The 21,494-nt window shown below is 39.4% G+C and overlaps 2 protein-coding genes across 2 annotated transcripts in view; one reads left to right on the forward strand and one right to left on the reverse strand.

The window, feature by feature from the left end:
• The window catches only part of EFCAB11 (EF-hand calcium binding domain 11), a 74,473-nt gene extending 61,508 nt beyond the window's left edge, over positions 1-12,965 (reverse strand). The window contains 6 exon segments of the mRNA XM_075713050.1: positions 2,089-2,179; positions 3,543-3,646; positions 6,723-6,766; positions 10,685-10,780; positions 12,323-12,710; positions 12,868-12,965. Coding sequence (XP_075569165.1) covers positions 2,089-2,179; positions 3,543-3,646; positions 6,723-6,766; positions 10,685-10,780; positions 12,323-12,710; positions 12,868-12,965 — 821 coding nt within the window.
• A 131-nt stretch (positions 12,966-13,096) lies between these two features.
• TDP1 (tyrosyl-DNA phosphodiesterase 1) overlaps positions 13,097-21,494 on the forward strand; it is a 51,777-nt gene continuing 43,379 nt past the window's right edge. The window contains exons 1-5 of the mRNA XM_009486222.2: positions 13,097-13,643; positions 15,206-15,249; positions 15,926-15,981; positions 18,152-18,248; positions 20,500-20,534. Of these exons, the coding sequence (XP_009484497.2) occupies positions 13,097-13,643; positions 15,206-15,249; positions 15,926-15,981; positions 18,152-18,248; positions 20,500-20,534 (779 nt within the window). The remainder of the gene's footprint in view (positions 13,644-15,205; positions 15,250-15,925; positions 15,982-18,151; positions 18,249-20,499; positions 20,535-21,494) is intronic.

Raw genomic sequence — 21,494 nt, forward strand, 5'->3', positions numbered from 1 at the left:
ACTATAGACATAGTTTTAGAACTCACACTTGATCAGAGTCATGGCACCTAAAGATGCTAAACTTCTTACATGTATATGTATTGTAAATTATCTTACTTAACACAAAAGAAATAGTTTAAAATTATGTTCAGTCCCAAAATTCAGTTTTGGTCTCTGTACTAAAAAGAGGGAAGAACAAGAAGCATATCTACAAATATGAAATTATATACACTGTTTGTTTTAGCAATCCATTGTAATACAGATTTTGTGCCACAAATACATTGAAGCTCCTGACAAATATCTATGTCCAAAATATTTCCTCTGCCTTTCTTTTCATACAGTTTTAATCCAATTGTACAGCTCAATTTAGGACAAAAGTCTTAGCTTTCTTTCCCTGCATAAAGTTCAACATACAGACCAAGAGTTAAAATAAATATCTAGAAAGGATGTGTACCTAAAAGAGGATTTAGGACTCTGATTTCAAATTACAATTCTGAAGAATTCCATGCAGATTTGGCCTGTTCAGTCCTAAAGAAATCTGTATTACACAATACTATTGTGTAATTTCTTTCAAGAGTAGCCAAAGAAACATGCAACCTTCTTCTTGAAAAATAATTTTTTCTGTGATTCTCTTCAGGTTCCATACCTCGTTCATAAATATGCAATCACAAGTTTCATTTGCTGGACTGTGATATTTACAGACTAACATGCTAGCATTACAGCTACTGTTGATCACGACATGTCTTCTTTACTAGATACATAGGATACTGTAACATTTGGTTGAACTTTCCTTAATTTATTAAATTCATCATGATTATAATTTAAATTTGAAATCGGGGAGTTTCAGTGACAGAAAGATGGGCCAAAAGTTTACAGAACTATTTTACAATATGAAGCTAAGTGAATTTATTTGAGTTTTTCAAATAAGAAAGATAATGAAAAAATATATGTAAAAATGCAAAATAAAACAATATGAACAGCAACTACATATGCTTTTCTGACCTACAAAGCATTAATATTCAATAAAAACATTTTAATCACTGGACAGAAAAATTAGACATTAAGTCCTTCATAGAAGTCCTTAAAATAAAATATTTAAAAGGATAACACCTCAAGCTATTCTACCTGCATTTTCCTATTAATTTGTTGACAATCTACCAAGAAGTGACGGTAAAATCACTTGGACATACAGAAGAATATACCACATAACTTTTCAAACCTTCTTAAAGTAAGTACTCTCCCCAAAATATCTTAGATTTGCATCTTTACTGCAAAAACACAACAGTATCATGTAAGACATTAGTCACTCTACACTTTGATTTTGCTATTGTATTATTGTATGCTAGTGGCTTGAAAGATGTACAGACTGATTCCTGCTCCAATGCTTTGTACCATGACTCCAGATAACTGCAAAAAAAGAAAACCAACCCAAAATGCAACCCCACCTTTTAAAGATGGTGCTCGGCAAGCTATCTGACGCCATGTTTTCAAAAATGAAAGACTCCTCTCAATGACTGAGTTACTTCCAAACAAATCATTGACATCACAAAAAGTAAGTTTTACACTTTGCAATGCAATGTTTTCCAAAACATTTTTTAAAATAATGTTTACTGGCAACTGTGGAGGTAAGATCAATTTTTTATGATCTGCAAATTACTCTCAAAATCTGATACTTTCACTTCTGAGCCAATCTCACCTTGCAAGAAATCTTACCACTACTGCCTCGCAATATGCGTTACAGCTTAACTGAAATTTTCAAGAGACAGCTCTTGAATGCAGATTTCCTGATTACAGGAGGAAAATGTAAAAGTAAATAATTTTAGGCTTCTTAAGAAACAGTACAGGCAACAAATTACTTTCTGTATCTGGTAATATTTACTATTTTAATTATACTTATTATTTTTATTATTTCTATTTATACAAATTATTTTCATTATTATGTTATTCACACATATTATTTATAATATTTATTATTAAAGGCACTGAAACAGTAATGTGCTGAAGCTTATATCTTCAGTTGCGTGATAGAATCTAATCATTTCAATTAACTGAAATATATACAACAAAAAGCCTGCTATCCAGGAATAAGGATCTCTTTGTTAATCTTACCTGAAGGCTTCAACTATGATCACTTCAGATAACTTAGGAGAAACAGAACTGAAGGCTCTCTTGAAGTCTTCAAACATCAAAAAACCTCTATCTTTTAAATCAAGATTAGGCAAGAGAAAAACAATATAAATTAAGTTGCTTTTAAAACTACTTAATACAGTCATGTTTGCATGTGAGCTGACCAATTCACATTTCTGAAATGGTTATACACTCTTTAAGTTACTGTATTTGCAAAATATTTTAGGATGGCTACATTATATAGACAAACAGTCTAAGAAAGATTTTATACTGACAATTCTTTTTTGCCACTGTGAACTCAGTTCAAAAGTACTCTGCCTACATCTACAACTCTCTTATTTAATTTTAAAAGTAGACATTCTGAAGTGAAAATTTCAGATTTGTAAAACTTTGAAAATATAGACTCTAAAATACACAAAATTACATTTCAAACCTATCATTTTCATTGACATCTTGGTTATTCTGAGCATTGTGTTTCAAAAGTTGTCTTTCATTAAAAAAATCTCCTTCAGTTTAATCCTACTGCAGTCTTAAGATCCTGAATATGTTATATCAGAGTAATATCAACCGATCAACCACTTGGGTTACAAATTCACTTCGAGATCCAACTGGAAAATAAAGCATCTCAAACAGGGCTATGGCAGATTGTGTGCAGCAGATAGCAAGACAAACAAAAGCACAGCACTTGAAACAGTTAAGTCCTTTGAAATACCTCACTAAAAATAACACTTCAAAAGCTACTTTTAGTTCATAGCAAAAAGCTGAGTGGATGCTTATCTGATCATCCCAACATCTGATCTGCCATATGTTTCACTTTCCCTCTTTTCAAGGACCATAGTCCTATCTCAGGTCAGGAAGAAAAAGGCAAAGGATCATCTGAATGTCCATCAGCTCAGAGGCTCCTGAAGAAGTTTTCCTTTTTTCAGGTTGGTGATGGGAGATCCTCTGCTGTCTAGCAGGAGCAAAAACGAATCACCACATCTACTTCCCAGCAAGAACGAGAAAAAAATCCTTGTTGCTTTGTTTTCCCTTGCTTGGTCTATCATGAGAGGCAAAAAAGCTCTATAGCCATCACCAGGGACAGAAATATGTGGCATAAATAAGTGAGTGGAGATATACAAGTATGAGTAACAGAGAAATAATGAGGTAGTAACAGCAAGCAGGTAGGGTGAATGGCTAGAAATGTCTTTTAACAGCTGGAGGAGCTCATAGTACAACCAACAATCCAGAGCTACCATCTAGGGCACTGCAGCCTACTGACCCTGACTTCACTTATAGTAATATCATCATGATCTTTGTTACTCTGGTACTGTTTTACTTAACTTTGCAGCATCCAGGATATGTCGTTTTACTTTTTATTTCTTTCAGGTGTTCTGTTTTGCTTAATTGTTTTAGAATTAAATTAATACTCCAAATATTTAGCAGAAAAAACTTACCTTGCACATCAAAATCTGTAAATATTTGCCTTGTTTCACTACTGTATAACTGTGCAGTCATCTTTGCTCTCATGAGATTTAAAAACTTTTCAAATAATACACCTAGAAAAATGTAAAATATAAATCAATCTTCCTGCAAAAAAGTCAGTTTTATTTTTCTCCTTAAAAATATGTACAACTGTGGTCTAAAAATTATGAATAATTTTATTTCTATAAACACAAAAATAAAACTGAAATAATAGTCTTCAAAGTTAGATCACGATCATGTAAACATTTCAATATTGTTTAAATTTTCTCACATATTTTCTATACTTGAGTATAATGCTTCTATTTACTTTCACTTTTTTGCTTCTTGTTACCTGCCATCTCATGTTTCTTTGCACTGGAGAGAAACATGGACTTTTGTAAGTCAATAGCACTTGCATGCCATGGATAAAGATCCATGCTGCATAAACAATCTATCTGGCATCATTCCCAGCAGTGAGAAAACTCTGAAATAATCTATAATCTCAGATATAGATTCCTACGAAATTCATAATAAAATTGGATGTAAAACTGGATTGGTTATTCCTCCCATACACTATATGAAAGTCTTTACTTGTATATTTATCTTATCTCTTTAATGAACTGAAAATGAAAGAAATTGAAATGCAAACCTAGTTTGTAAGTACTTAATTGACCATTTCTTCTAAAATCAAAGTAAACATAAAAATTAAGAAACAAAAATTTGCCCCTCAAAACGTCAGGCCTCCCCATTAAACAGGCAAAAATCTTGATATAAAAATTCTGCAGATACATATTTTTTTGGCAAAAATAAAAATCCCACTTCAGCTCAGTATTTGAACAGACAAATATTCCTTTCTCATAACTTTCTAATATATGCTTTATGCTCATTTTAAACAATTTAATTCTCTTTAGGAGGCAACATGACTGTATCCTGCAGGAATTTTTCTTTATCAAATACCATAACAAAAGCTCTGCACTTCTCTTTCTTTTGATTCATTCATAACCTACTCTTTCTGCAGTGGTTCAAAAGCACAACTCCTTCAGCTCCACCTGCTGTCTCAATTCAAATCTTAAACTCCAAGCTTACGGATTTCCAGTGTTTCTTTCCTTATTTCTTCTTGAAAAAATCATATATTAAGAACTGTTACAGTCTCAGTTTCCAAGATTACAAAGACTTGCTGCTTTCAACTGCTAGGTTCTTTACATGCACAATTTCTTTAATAACAGAGATTGCCTAAACATACTCCACTTGCCTGCATGAACAGCTTTCCATTCAATTGGATAACTATGGAAGTGAAACCATAAAAAGCAATATAAGCTTTTCATCCATTTATTTTTTCTCTTTCAGAGTAACACACGAGCCCAGAAAATTACCGTATACAATTTTCCTTTTATAGAATGACTCCTACAATAGTGCCGCCTATTCATTGATCTTGAGACTTGGCAATTTATGTGCTACTAGAACAGGCTGTAAAGCTATCTCAACACACAAAGAGGTCATCTTAAAAAAATATTCAGGCCAATTAGGTATTAACAAATCCATAATCTGTCTTTATATATTAGTTCACTACTTTTGGTTCAGGCATTCATGAAAAAAATTGAAAAAAAAAAAACTGAGTAAAATTTTTATTCTGTATTTGTTGCCTAAACGAAAGATTTACAAGCAAGGGTGTGGTTTAAAGACCACGGGTTTTGGCATCAATGATAGAATAAACAGAACCAGCCGCTGCAATGCCCTTCAAGTGTATTGATACAAATACTTGCGGGGCCATGTGGTGAAAGGGATGAGGGAACTTACTGATAAAAGCAATGGCATTTTTTTGCCACTTCATTTTTTTATATGAATAATTTCTCCAATAAGACTTACCACATGACCACACAAACAGATGTATGGGCATAATCGATACGGTCAAGGACAAGAAAAAAACAAGCAGAACTATATAAATGGGTGAGTTGTTACAGAAAGACGTATTTATTGAACTGTGATGTATTTGCCCAAGTAAACAGTGGAACAGTATGGAACAGTATCAAAAACCTGATAGAACCTTTTCCATCACTTACCAACTTGAACACTAAAAATTACTAATTACTTTCTTCTATCACTTATCTATATAATGTCGCTATTAAGAAATGCCACTTTGAGAAGCAAGAATAAGTTCAAGCTAAATGTAACATACAAGCACTAAAAATATTATAATACTAAATGAAATCACATGATCCTCTTTAATAGTCATGGTCAGCTCATTTATGGAACCATAGAATAGAATCATAGAATCATTTAGGTTGGAAAAGATGCTTAGGATCATCCAGTCCAACCGTTAACCTGACACTGCCGAGTCCACCACTAAACCATGTCCGTAAGCACCACATCTACACATCTTTTAAATACCTCCAGGGATGGGGACTCAACCACTTCCCTGGGCAGCCTGTTCCAATGCTTGACAACCCCTTCTGTGAAGAAATTTTTCCTCATATCCAATCTAAACGTCCCCTGGTGCAGCTTGAGCCCATTTCCTCTCGTCCTATCGCTAACTACTTGGGAGAAGAGACCAACAGCCACCTCACTACAACCTCCTTTCAGGTAGTTGTAGAGAGCGATAAGGTCTCCCCTCAGCCTCCTCTTCTCCAGGCTAAACAGTCCCAGTTCCCTCAGCCGCTCCTCATAAGGCCTGTGCTCCAGACCCTTCACCAGCTTCCTTGCCCTTCTCTGCACACGCTCCAGCACCTCAATGTCCCTCTTGTAGTGAGGGGCCCAAAACTGGACACAGTATTCCAGGTGCGGCCTCACCAGCACCGAGTACAGGGGGACAATCACCTCCCTGCTCCTGCTGGCCACACTATTCCTGATACAAGCCAGGATGCTGTTGGCCCTCTTGGCCACCTGGGCACACTGCTGGCTCATGTTCAGCTGGCTGTCAACCAGCACGCCCAGGTCCTTTTCGGCCAGGCAGCTTTCCAGCCACTCTTCCCCAAGCCTGTAGCGTTGCATGGGGTTGTTGTGACCCAAGTGCAGGGCCCAGCACTCAGCCTTTTTGAACCCCATACAATCACATACATTATAATTAATCTACATTGGGTTCTTCAAAACTCTTGAGAGTCTAAACTTCAGAATTTTAAATTTATGAATGAAAAAGGAGTAGAAATCTTTGACAGATAAGTGTTTGCATGTTAGCTGAATTTCATGATCTCACAGAAGACATTACTGAATCCACCTCCACCTGGAACACAGAGGATATGCCACAGTGGTTTTCTACAGAAGTGATAAATCTGAACTCCTGTATTTTATAGCAATAGTATGTGATTTCACTAAATACTGATCTCATAATAATAGATATTACACAACAGTATCATCTATGGCATTTAAATAAGAAAATACTGTATCCCAATTAAAAGAAAACCACCTCTTTTTCATCCAGTAAACTAAGTATATATGCAGTCCTAATAGGATCGTAATCAATATTCAAATCTTAAACTAATTATTCTTAAACAAACATGCTTAACTTTATACAGATTGGAGTTCAGCTACACACAAAGGAACTGTAATATTCAAAATTAACTTTTGCAGCATCAGCCCCCAAATTTGTTATTTCCTTTAAACAATGAAAGAACTTTCTGTTTCAATATTCAGATTGGAGACCAACTATTTCCTGAAACCTAGTTTGATCAAAATTCATTTGGTAAATCTGTCCAAGATAAAAACTTTAATAAAAAGGTAGAGAATAAAAAAATGAGAAGGAAATGAAAAAAACTGGTTTGCATCATCTAGCTTCTACAACCATCCTGAAACCAACGCGCTACTGTCTCATTTTATGTACTATGTATCTCCTTTACTGTCTTTCAATAGGATCTTACCTCACAATTTTATCTGATAGGAACACAGGACTGACACTTACATGTTGATTATTGTGTTACCAAGATTCACTAATACTAATATTAGTGTATTACCAAGATTCATTATAGTACAAAAGCAAATAAGCAACATCATGAAAACAAAAAAAATGACTTTTCAGAACTGAATTAGGAGGTGACCAAGAGATCACTGGAAAAGATCTTTGAACAATGTCAGGAACATGCTTTTTGGCATGACTGAGCGCTCATGAGTCCGAACTCTTGCATCTATGTTATTAAAATACAAGACTGCACATAGATGCAACACTGAGACAACATGTGAGCAGCTTCTAGTGCAACCTAAGCATACTCCATTCTGGAGAACCGACACGCTAAACATGTCGTGACCAGTTAACCTAAGACTATATATTCCATTTGGCCTGCAACACTTTTCACATAGACTGTGTCAGGCATACAAATAGACTAGGGAGTCCTTTTTAGAAAGCTTTGGTAAGATGTGCCAGAAGAGCAGCTGGAAGTTGCAAGCAGCCCTGAGCTCAGACTGCCCTTCTGTGCTCTGGATGTCAGGGTGCCCTGCGCTTGGCATCTTGTTCAGCAGCAGAAGCCGACCTACTGGTGTCCTGATGCAAAGGTACGGAGTTGGGTCAGGGAAAACACCGGACATTTTGGGGGGCCTGGCCTCCTATGCACAGTGTAGAGAGTGCTTTTAGTTAGACTGAAATGTACCAGTACCAGGAATGAAACTTCAGCTGGGAAACAACATATTTTCATGACTACTATTCCTGCAGTACCCTTTTAATTTGAAACACTTAACACCTGAATATGCAATTAGCCAGCTGAATGGTTGTTGAAATACAAGGGCATTTTAGATCAGTTCAAATAATTTTGGGGAAAAGAGGATCACTGAACCAAACTTTCAGAGGAAAAAAAAAAAAAAAGTGCCACAAACATTATCTCCACAACGCTGCTAGTTCCCATAAATGATGATTTTTATTACGCTAATATATCAAATATACATACAGCATCAGCCCAACAATCAGGTTAATCTATTTTCATATTTTTCTAGTTACTTGTCTCAGAAGGCTTAATTTTAAACAGTAGTAAGTTCAGAATCTCTATGAATAACCATGCAAAAATAATATTTTGTGAAAAAATAGAATTGTCACAACAACTTATTTTCAAAAAGCAAGTGGATTAGGAAAGTGATTCAAATTTAGGTCCCACCTTCTCCAGTAGAGTTCGTTAATGACATCTAGTGGGTAGAGTTAGTATTACTTTTATAGAACAAATGAAAACATGACCAAAAAAAAGATCCAGCAACAAGTTACTAAAAATGCAGTTGATGATGCTAAGTACTTGCCATTTCTACTGAAAAATTTATTGTAATATGTAGTGTAGTTGACAAAGCAGTTTCACCTTATGTAGTAAAGCATGTACACCATTCCCTAATTCTTGGAAAAGCTCTTGAAAGTAGTCTCCTTGCCAGGGCTGTTCTTAGTGACTTCTGAAGACATACAAGGGCTGTTCCGATAGCCTCCAATTTTAATATTTTGGCAACAAAATAAAATGTGCAATAACATGCTCAAGAACTGGATCCTAACAATGAACTTTTAGGACTGTAACTTCTGTGTTTGGTTCCTATCTGGTGCACAGAGACAATTGTGTTTCTCAGAACTAGATTAAAAACTACCAAAATGCTGAAAGGAACACTTACAAGGCCTAGCCATCAGCAAAAGCAAAAGGTGCGGCTGTGCCATAAACCACAGGTAATGCATGTCATCAAAAGCCACAAAGAAAAGTACCTGTCTACCCAGGGATCTTTTAGTACTTCACAATGAGCAGTCACCGGGAAAAGAGCAACAGTTGCTGGAATTGGGCCCACTTAAGGAGCTAGCAAAATCACTAGACAACAGAATCACTCCTGGAACAAATGCTTTTAATTAATTTTTGTGCAGCTGCACAGACAAAATGGTCTACAGCCGGTGGTCGCAGCACTGCCTAGAGACACAGCAGGTGTGACTTGGCACCTTCTCAGGAAGAAATAACTAAAGCTGCACCTCCTTTCTTCCTGGGAATCCTCCACTTCTATTCTCTTTCCAAGAAGGAGCCATCAGTGACTTATGCACAGAACACCTCTTGTTTGAATGCCTTAAGCCTGTTTTGAGTACTCCTACTGGAAGAAACATTCAGGGAATTTAACAGAACAGCTAATTTTTACATGAAGGTAAAAACAGATAGGAGAAGATACATAAGGGGCAGCTGAGCATTTTCAGATTCATAATTCAGCAGTTAAGACTCACTTTAGAAATCTAAATTATTTTTAGATCTGGCCCGAGCTCATTGACAAAACATTTACCCACAGCTGAAATGTAGCAGAGATGACTGCTTTCACAGTTTAATAAAACATTTCTGTGTTTTTTACTTTAAGTTATCATAGACAAAATTTTGTTTATGACCTTGTTAAGACTATTTTCCTAAAATATGTATTTAAGTAAAAAAAAAAAAATATTAGTCACAAGTGGTCCTTGGGGAAGAAGACTGCTCAAACTGGAGAAGAAAGATGAATCATGATTTCTATGCTAAACATACTTTATAGTATATTGGTCAGGCTTGCATCAACATGCCATGAGAAAGACAAACTCAGACACACGTGTATTTATTTTGAAATCTTGAATGTGTGTTCTTCTTTTGAGATCACTTGCAGTACTGGAGTAGAAACATAACTTCCAGAACTACATTAAGCAATACAATTTATCCTGTGTCTTCCAGTGAGCATGCAACACATGATTTCTCTCAATAAAGCTTTCTTTGGTTGTGATTTTCATACTGCTATAGATTTATATTAGAGAAGCCAAGAGTGAAAATGCCCAACTGTTACTTGAAACCAAAAATAGCTATATTTTTGAGAATGCATGTTTATTATTAGGACACATGGTAGTTTAATACCTATTGTAACCACTGAGTAAAGAAATGGAGTGTACCACTAATAAAAACCAATAAATGATCAATAACAAGCTAAGTCACTTATTTCATACATCTTGTACACATATGAAATATAGCGCATCCTTCTGCTCCTCACAGTCTACAGTAGGAAAGGTAGGGGGGTTGATTATTTTCTTTTGAAATAAATACGCCCAGAAAATTACATTAAGAATCTGTAGATATTTCTGTTTACCAAATCTACAGTAATCCATTCCAATTAGGGTGGACCAGTCAGTACACAGAGTTTTAATGGTGAGACACCTATATAAACCAGATCTTCAGAACATAAATGAAAAAATCTATACCTTTGAGGGTTTATACCCAAACAACTTTACTACAGTAACTTTAAAGTCCTCTCTGCTTAAATAGCTTTTGTTATTTTCATCACATACTTCAAAAACCTAGAGAAAGAAAGTGATTTGCATTAAAAAACAATAAACCTGACCTAATATTTTTTACTTTGAATAACTGTTATGGAAAGAATAAAATAGGTACTTGCTGAATAAACTATGCTATTTAAAAAAAACTATTGAAGATTAGTGGCATCTCTGTCAGAACTCTGTTCATCTACTCTCTTACAGTACCTGAAAATTGACTGAGTCAATTTAATTTTAAATTTTTGTGAAGTTAAATAAAGTTTTCCTATTTCTACACTTTATGTGCTTATTATGAAAAGGCTTTTTGCAAACTTAGAATATATGGTACAGACTTCTAGAAACCAAATTACATTAAATTTGTTTCTGCAAGATCTCGAATTTTTTCTTGGAAAATGCCAGGCATCTTTAATTCTCTCAGTTAAGTCACTATACAGCCAGGAACTACAGGGAGAGACTGGAATGCAAGCATAGCCAGAAGCCATCAAATTTTCTGGAGTACCTTTAAAAAAAAAAAAAAATACTGTTCCCATAGTCTATACTTAGACAAGAGATTATGCACATAACATACAAAACCATGCAACTTTCCTGAGAGCTTTTCCCACAGAAGACCTTCAGCAAGGGTTGGTAATAAAACATTTAATCTCATAGTACTGAAGAGTATATCCCCAGGTTGTTTCAGGAAGCAGCATTACATGCAACTCTGCAGAAAAGTACTAATAAAATTACACAAACGAGTTGAAATTTCAATTGTTTCAGGAAGAAGCATTACGTGCAACTCTGCAGAAAAGCACTAATAAAATTACACAAACGAGCTGAAATTTCATTAATGTTTTTCTAGGTGTAGCTTGCCAATGTTATTGCATGCCGATATACGACACACGTTATTTGTTAACTGCAGTCACAAGCTTGTAATAAATTAATGAGAACCAAATGCTGAGGCAGTTCATTTGGTTGACAGAGCAAGCTTTGATGTAGTCCGTGCTCTTACTTCCACTGACTTCGCACCTGCTTTCCCCCCACCCCCTTCTTCCAGTCGTCACGCAGTTATCTCATTAGCGGGGCACTTCAGACACAGTCATTAACAGCGAGCCGAATGAGCGATTATGCAAATACCGCACCTGTCTGTCCTGAACTAATACGAAGGTCAAATAAAGCCTGATGAGACTAATTCGGGTCACCGAGACGTGACTGTTTTGCCGGCTTAGCAGCTTTGAGAGCGATGCCGCGGCTGCTCCAGCGCCTCCCGACACCCGCGGGAGGCCGGAGATGCCCTTCGCTCGGGGATGGGACGGGGATGGGATGGGATGGGATGGGATGGGATGGGATGGGATGGGATGGGATGGGCCGGGCCCGCAGCCCCTCCGGCCCCCCGCGCCAGCAGCCCGCCTCACGCTGCCCAGCGACCCACGCGGCGCCGCCGCCGCCACCGCCCCCCCCCCACCCCGCGCGGCAAGCGCGGCGCCGATTGGCTAAGGCCCGGCGCGCGCCATTGGCGGGCGAGGAGGGGCGGGGCGCGGCGCGGTGCGGCCTTCTCTGCGTGCCGGGCTGCGGGCGCGCGGGCTGCGCCGTGGGCCTGTGGCGAGCCGCGCTCCTCCCGCCGCGGCAAGGGGCGGGCGCGGGCGGCTGGGGTGAGCGGCGGGGCGCGGGCGGCTGTGGGGCGGGAGCGGCTACCGGCGCCGCTACTGGCGCCCTGGCTGCCCGCCTGCCCCGGCCGCAGGCCCTGCCCTCCTCGCGGGGCGGCGCGGAAACCGGCGGGAGGAGCGGTCCCGTCCGCACGGCCCCCGGTGGTCGGGGCGGCGGTGCCCGGGCTTCCCGGCGCCCTCGGCTTAGGGGAGCGGCGCGGCCGAGGGCCGCGTGGGGGGCGGCGGAGGGAGGCCCTGGCTCCAGGCCCTGGCTCCAGGCCGTGGTCCCGCAGCGGCAGCCGGAAAGGAGCGGCCCTGGCTGCGCTCTGCACCTCCTCAGAGCGCGCCAGACCCCTCAGCGTTAGGGTCGGCCTCAGCGATAGCCGTGTGGTGCAAATAACTCTTTTTGACTTTTGAAATGCGCTCCTGTTCGTGTCCCTATCCTAGCCGGTTTTCCGTGTGTGGATTTCCACATTAGCTGCTTCCCACTTGATGGTTGTTCCCGTTGCACGTGCTTCTTTGTTTCCTGGGCACAGAAACAAGCAAGCCTTGTGTGCTATGAAATTTTCACGAGTCGGAAGTTGCATGGAGATCCTGCCAAATACAAAAAGCAAAGCTCCTCTAGTAATAAGCAAATAGAAACTAGGAAGGAAAACAGACTTGAGCCTAGTAAATATGCACAATTTTTTTCATGTTTCTTTTTTTAATCCCTAGGAACATGCTTCAGGAAGGTGCACACGGAAAATGGACAGTATCTAGCAGTGATGAAAGTACCGAGGAAAATTCTGATAGTGAAAAGCCATCTACGTCTTCACTATTGGATGCTGCACGTGGCAGAACAAGTGGGCCACAGTATCCATGCTCTGAAGCTAGGAAAGCTGCTCACAAGAGAAAAGCTTCTCCCCTGAAGCTCAGTGATAAAAAACTTTCTACAGAAATACCTCCAGCAGAGAAACAGAGAACTAGCCAAGAAGGCTTAGGCTGGTGTCTTTCTAGTAGTGATGAAGAGCCTGAAGATCAGGAAAAGCATGCTCACAAAGAACCACTGAAAGAAGAAAAATGTGATGCACCTGAAGAACATCCTGTGAATCTTCGCAAAGATGATGAACTCTGGGAGAATCAGAAAGCAGAGGAGTATAATGAATCACACGGTGAAGCCCAGGACACCTGGGATTTGTTGAATGGAGGAAACCCTTTCAGGTTTTTTCTCACTAAAGTCAGAGGAATTGAACAGAGCTATAATTCTGGAGCCCTGCATATAAAAGGTGAACAGGTGGCTTCTACAGAAGTGGGCTTTTGGGAGGCTTGTTTGCAAGGGAATGCTTATTTTTAGTTTGTGGGTATTTCTAAATGCAAATATTCCTTGGTGTAAGTGAGGCTTCATATTCTAAATGTGCAAGTTGTAGGAATTGGTTCTGTTATCTTTGCCTTTCTCTTTTAGAAGTATAGTGTATAAAGCATTGATTTGCTGATACTGATTCTGTTGTAACTTCTGAGTTATGCTGCACAAATCTAATGTGCGTTTAGCCAAGGCAAATCATATGGTGCTTCTTATTGCTGCTTTCTGTGTGAGTTAATCCGGGGAAGACCACTTGCCTTCATGGCTGTTAAAGGGATACCTTCTTTGGGTGCATAAGCATGCTCCCTGAGTAGTTGTTTGCACTTGTTTTCATACTGCTGAGTGCTTTGGACCTAGTAATTCACTGTTACATGACGCAGTACAAGATAGATAGTACTTCTGAAATTCTGTGGCTGGGATTCATGGGCCTGTTTCAATTCAATTATAAGTGAGTGTAAGTCAAGATGGGAGTGAAGTCTTTGGTGTACAATACTGGTGCTTCAGGCATGCTGTGTAGCTGTAGTTTGATGTAAGGGGGAACAGCTCTGTGCACCTGTAAACATCCCCTCGTTCAGAAATCTCATACATCACAAGCCAGAATCAGAAACAAGCATTAATAAGAGATTTATGCACAGAAATATACTAAAAAGAGGCAGAAAAGTTTTGTAGTTCTTTGAAGGAGAAGAAATGACTGAAGACCTATACAATTAGGCTGTCACTTTTCCTCAGCCTCATGTGCTGCCTGTGAGCATTGATTATTGGTGGCAGCCTGGTGTCAGAGACCTCCCTTGCTTTAATGCTGTATGCCTTTATCTGCTTTGTGAATTCATTGTGGCTTTTGGCCTGTCCTCTATTAGGACTAGTTGTCCTGCTAGGTGATTAGTTGAGCTGGTAGAGGGGCTGAGTTTTTTTGTTTAACCTGCAAAACCAGATTTCTGTAGAGATAGGGCATGAAATATTTTGCCTATCCTAGAAGGTATTTGTAGGATATATTTTCAAGTTGCTGCTGTGCTTCAGTTACTGAGGTTATAAATCCTCAGTCAGATTAGCTTTCTGCATTACCATGAATGAACTAAGGATACACCTATTGTACAATAGGTCCACAACAGATAAGTCTTTAAACATTAGCTATGCCCTTACTGCTTCTACTCTGCCACAGTTCTTCAAGCCCTCTATAGGGGAGAGAGTAGTTTGATGTCCCTTTCTCCATATGATCTTGGTCTTTCTCCTAATGAGTTTTTAAAATTTGTTTTCCTCCTTTGAGAGGATTAATGCTTTTTATAAACATAAGACCATAAGGGTTTCACAGGGGAATCAGTGACTTGAATATTCAAAACAGTAAACTTAATTGTGAATGTCTGTGTTACACCAAGTCTTTGAACAGTCTGGCACTTGTGTTGTGGTAGTTATCAAACTGTTGAGGATGTGAAATGTTTACTTGAACCTTTTTTTTTTTTTTACTCAATTATGCTTTAATGTTTTTAATAGATATTTTGTCTCCTCTTTTTGGGACTCTCGTATCTTCTGCCCAGGTGAGTTTTCTGTTTGCCAAATTGATTTCACTTGCTTATTTCACTTTATTAACCTTAAACTTGATAATCCATGTTTGTGCCATGTAGCTGATATCAGCAGGGAATGCTGTTAAAATGTAGAGGGAACTCTAAATATTTTCAACAATTTATTGAAATAAGAAAATCATCCCATGTTCTGCTTAGAATTTGGGCAATTATAAGAATGCTTTCTCCTGTTTTGGGGGAATGCACAACTGAAAAATGCGTATTTATGTGCATGTAAATGATTTTTTTGAAAGAAAAAAGCCTTGCAATCTAGCAATGATATTTTCATTATTGCATAGAAGCTTTTGCTATCATTCATGTTTTAAGCACATGGCAAAGAGATGGTTCTTGAACCAAAGCTTTTACATTATGTGTACATGGTTCTTTTTTCTTCATGTTAAATTTTATGAATGCTATAATTTTGAATAACTTTTGAATAACTGAAATTGAATAACTGAAATTTATTCCTGAATTGAGATATGAAAGAAAACATGTGAAATTCAAAAATACAACTGTTTTTAAAACATGGTGTGTGTGATTTAAGTGGTATTGAGCGATGACTTTGCATAGAAAGCTTTTTTGCTGTAGTTCATTGTTCTGACAAACTCTGCTTTTTCTTTTTAATGAGTGTTTTCTTTCTCTCATGTACAAGTTTAACTACTGTATAGATGTGGGATGGCTTGTAAGACAGTATCCGCAGGAATTCAGGTATGTTTATTTTACAAAAGTGAAATGACACAGTTTCCAAATCATTCTTTTCATGCAAGTTGCTGTTATAGCTGAATGATAAACACTTGTTTGCAGTTGCAAATTATCATTACCAATTGCATATGTGTAGACTCTTGGTTTTCCTTGTACGCTTATTCCACAGTTGTAGTCCTCTATTGATTTCTTGCCTCTTTTCAAGACTGTTAAATGGTCAGAGTTCAGTATGGCTGGTTTCTGATTTTTATTAACACTTAGGAGGTCCCATTGTGGGCCACGACAACAATGCAGTAGATGACCTATAAAGATGGAATAAGAAGCTTTTTGCCATACAGTTTTGTGGTGGTTTAACCCTGGCTGGATGCCAAGTGCCCACCAAAGATGTTCTATCACTCCCTTTCTCAACTGGGCAGGGGAGAGAAAATATAATGAAAAAACCTGTGGGTAGAGATAAGGACAGGGAGAGATCACTCAGCAATTACTGTCACAGGCAAAACAGACTCGACTTGGGGAAAATCAGTTTAACTTATTGCTAATCAAAAGAGAGTAGGGTAATGAGAAATAAAATCAAATCTTAAAACATCTTCTTCCCGGACTCAACTTCACTCCTGATTTTTTCTACCTCCTCCCCCCGCGCAGCGCAGGAGTATGAGGAATGGGTGTTGTGGTCAGTTCATCTCATGTTGTCTCTGCCGCTCCTTCCTCCTCAGGGGAGGGCTCCTCACACTCTTCCCCTGCTCCAGCACGCGGTCCCTCCCACAGCAGACAGTCCTCCATGAACTTCTCCAACGTGGGCCCTTCCCACAGGCTACAGTTCTTCCTGAACTGCTCCAGCGTGGGTCCCTCCCACGGGGTGCAGTCCTTCAGGAGCAGACTGCTCCAGCGTGGGTCCCCCACGGGGTCACAAGTCCTGCCACCAAACCTGCTCCAGTGTGGGCTCCTCTCTCTCCATGGGGCCACAGCTCCTGCCAGGAGCCTGCTCCAGCGCAGGCTTCCCACGGGGTCACAGACTCCTTTGGGCACATCCACCTGCTCCAGCGTGGGGTCCTCCCCGGGCTGCAGGTGGATATCTGCTCCACCATGGACCTCCATGGGCTGCAGGGGCACAGCTGCCTCACCATGGGCTGCACCAGGGGCTGCAGGGGAATCTCTGCTGCGGTGCCTGGAGCACCTCCTCCCCCTCCTCCTTGACTGCCCTTGGTGCCTGTGGGGTCGCTCCTCTCACATATTCTCACTCCTCTCTCCAGCTGCAGTTTGTGTCCTGTTGGGGTTCATTCCCCACCCACCCCACCCCCCTTCTTAAATATGTTACCACTGAGGCGCTACCACTGTTGCTGATGGGCTCGGCCTTGGCCAGCAGCGGGTCCGTCTTGGAGCCGGCTGGCATTGGCTCTGTTGGACATAGGGGAAGCTTCTAGCAGCTTCTCACAGAAGCCACCCCTGTAGCACCCCTGCTACCAAAACCTTACCATGCAAACCCAGTACAAGTTTACTGAGCCAAGAGCAAGGTAGTCCAAGAGAAAGGAGGGAATTTAGGAAGGGTAGAAGGGCACAAGAAGACTGTGAAAATTATCAGGATGATATGTCATGGATATGATATGGTTGGAGTTGCTGGATATTGTCATGAAAGCAGTTCTTATGTTTGCTTGAAATTCCATTCTGATAATTGCAGCCTACTGCAGATGAAGTGAGTCTATGACATACAGTTTTCTTTCCCTTTTTTTTTGCATTTTACCGGAAATGCAGTAGAACAGAGTATTAGGAAGTGAACATGAAATGGCTGCCAGAGTAGACCTAGCCCCCTTTTCCCTCTCATTCTTCCCATTTTTTCCATAAGGTAACAATGGTTAAGCTGTCTTAGATCCACACTGTGTGTATCAATACTTTCGAGAGCTTTTATCTATCTGTTTCTAGCTATACAGATGAGTTCCTTGCAAGATTTTGTATTATTGCTTTCTATTTTTCCCCATTAAAGTTTTCTAGTGTCTTTCTTTTAGAGTTTCTGTTGTAGTCACTGCTTTTTTGAGTTAGTTAATAAAGCATATAGATTTTAGTGCCATCTTCCTTCTGGGCTATCACATTTCAGGGCCAGAAGTCATAGCTACATGAAGGAATAGTTTAGACTGATTACGAATTCACTTGATGTTTTAATACTAATCTCCTTTTATTTAAGGAAGAAGCCACTGTTACTAGTTCATGGTGAAAAGAGAGAATCCAAAGCTGAACTGCTTGCACAAGCACGCCCTTATGAGAACATTAGCTTTTGTCAGGTAATTAAAATTTCTATCATCCTTTGGTTGAAATTAGGCCATCTGTTGCACTCAAATCTTGTTGTTGATGAAGAGAGGCACACCTTTATATGGAAAGTCAAGAATTTATTGTTATGCTTTAAGGAATATACTTACCAGGACCACAGGAACATGGTAACTATGTTCTAGTCTTCTGTGATTGTGGTGCTGTCACCCACAAAAGGTTTGCGCAGAACGGCTGCTCACAAAAAATGTCATGAGGCTCACAGAAGAGCTGCACGCCTTCTCCACTAGCATGTTGCACTCAAATTCTTGTAATGGCTTGAAAGGAAGCACCTTTTCTGTAAAGGGCAGAGCTTAGTCCTAGTGTCACTGTAATCTTAAGTCTCATCAAAGAATTATTATTTGTCCAAATATGTTTTACACAAGAAAATGCTGTTACACATAGTCTCTGTAATACTGTTTAAATTTCTATGAACACATTTCCTGGCACATGCCATTTTCTCTCTGATGTTATGCTCGCTCTTTTGCTGTCCCCAAGTCATAAAGTTATGGCTTCAGCCTGGGGGAGGGATGTGGTTATGGCAACTTGTCAGCATTTCAGGATTTTGCTGGGTGGACTGTGTTATTGATCATGGGGATATCTTACTGTTTCTTAGGAAGAGGATGATCTTGGAATTTTCTTCCTTCTCAGGCAGTCTGGTAACCCTGAGCTTCCTAGAGATTGCTGTATTGATGTCAAACATAGTGAGTTCTCAAGGCCAGGATTTCTGGGGTGCTGTGTGCTATACTAATCAGGTGTTTGCACTAAGTTGTGGAGTAGCAGCAATTTTAGATGAAGATTTCAAATACGCTAACAATAAATTCATGGTTTTGCATATAATGTTTCCTTTTCATACACAACAAGAATTTGAATGTAGTGTGTCCTATCCGATAAACTTGTCAGTGTAGTTAATAGTAAGTAGAAGGGAAAATGGCATTTGCAATGATTTTCCTGTTAGAGTATACTGCTTTAGATTTTTCTGGTAGTCTACATGCATTCTGTTATGTCAGTACCCCAAAATGAAATGTAAGTATTTTAATCTTCTCCTCCACACCCATATTGACTAGGTACAATGTTGGAGCCATCACTGGCTGAAAGTATTTTCTTAACATCTGTAACTCATGTTTCATTCTCTCCCTAGCAATTGTGCTCTAAATGCTCTTTAAGAGCAGAGCACTGATAAAAAAGCATTTCTGTCTGGCTTCTCTCTGTTTCTTTGCAGTGTTAGCCATTAAGCTGCTTGTAACAGTTTTCGAATGCTTCAGAATCACAGAATGGTTGAAATTGGAAGGGACATCTGGAGGTCATCTGGTCCAACTCTCCTGCTCAAGCAGGGTCACTTAGAGTCAGTTGTCCAGGACAATGTCCAGATAGGTTTTGATTATCTCCAAGGAGGGAGACTCCGCAACCTCTATGGGCAACTCATGCCAGTGCTCAGTCACCCTCACAGTAAAAAAAGTATTTCCTGATGTTCAGAGGTAACCTCCTGTATTTCAGTTTGTGCCCATTTACCTCTGGTCCTGTCACTGGGTACCACTGAAGAGTGCCTGGTTCCATCCTCTTTGCACCCTCCCTTCAGGTATTTGTACATGTTGACCAGATCGCCTTCAGAGCCTTCTCCAGGCTGAATAGTCCCAGCTGTCGCAGCCTTTCCTCACAGGAGAGATGCTCCAGTCCCGTAATCATCTTAGTGGCCCTTTGTTGGACTCTCTACAGTATGTCTGTATCTCTCCTGTACTGGGGAGCCTGGAAACGGACCCAGTGCTGCAGGTATGGCCTCACCAATGCTGAATAGAGGTGAAGGATCACCTCCCTCAACCTGCTGGCAGAACTCCTCCTAGTGCAGCCCAGGATGCTGTTAGTCATCTTTGCTGCAAGGGCACGTTGCTGGCTCCTGTTCAACTTTGTGTCCAGCAGGACCCACAGGTCCTTTTCTGCAAGGCTGACTGTTTCTGCAAGGCTGACTGTTTCTGAAAATATTGCTGGCAAGAGATGAGAAATTCTGCTGTAGCAGTTCCAGGAGACTTGCATTGCCATTTAAAGTCTAACTTCTAGAAATTAAGAAAGTGCGTTTAAAGGTGTTGAGGGGAAAAATAATGTATTTTGTGATCTGTCCACTAGAGAGCAGTGAAACGAAACAAAATGAAGCAGCACCACTCCTCCTATAACTTTCTTGCATATAGGAATGCACAATAGGAATTTTTAATGATCAGCTTTTTAATTTTACAGGCTAAACTGGATATTGCATTTGGAACTCACCATACGTAAGTAACAGCTATGAAGCAGAAAGCTCCACTTCTAAAGACGACCACAGAGTTGATACATGCAATTACCATAACTAGACTAGTAACTAGTGTCTAGTGTCTTAAAGTATTTATGGGATAGGAAGCTAGATTGTTACTGCTTGTGAAAACATAATTCTGAAGGCCTAATGTACACTGGTGAAATTTAATAGTAGTGTCTTTCCTGTTATATATGTATATCTCATTTATCTGCAAGTCATTTTAAAGTCATAAAACTGGGTTTCATAGAAATTGCTGAGTTTTAAAGAAAAAATTCCTTAATTATTTTATATTTATAAATGATAATAGGATTGTTCTAGCTTAAAGAAACAAACCAGCTATTAGGTAGATGAGATGTGCAAGTTAGACAATTGAAGTCAGTGAACTGCAGGTCCTGGCTCTTAACTCATGCCTTAATACCAAAACTGTAATGTAGACTTGATCAGTCATTGGCAGGTCAGACACAACACTGATTTACTGCTCAGTTTTTGCAGTTAAGGTGGATGATCTGGAAAAAATTACTGAATTTTGGGGTCTTTTCAAAGAAAAAACTTTAATTTGCTATCATAGTGTCACAAATGGAATTTTATAGATTGCAAGCTACAGATAAGAACAGATTTAACCATGTCTTGTAGCGAAGTTCTTTGGTTTCAGGGCACTGCAGTATTTTTTAATCAATTAATCCTTTTTTATAACTAGTTTTATAAAACATAACATTATGTTTAAATGTTGATCTGAAATGCCTATTTAAGGTACCTCTGTGTTTCTGGTAGAAAGCATACTGACCTCCTCATTGCCTGTTTGGAGAAGAATATGCAAATGAAGGAAAGAAATCAGCATTTAAAAAATGAGTCTTGCTTCTCTCTCAGGTTTAGTGAGAGACATAGAAGGAATTGAAGTTGTTTTTCAAATTGATAATTTTTAAACATTTAGCTTATTTTC

This window comes from Pelecanus crispus, chromosome 6 (genome assembly GCF_030463565.1).
Source record: "Pelecanus crispus isolate bPelCri1 chromosome 6, bPelCri1.pri, whole genome shotgun sequence".
NCBI classification, from domain to species: domain Eukaryota; kingdom Metazoa; phylum Chordata; class Aves; order Pelecaniformes; family Pelecanidae; genus Pelecanus; species Pelecanus crispus.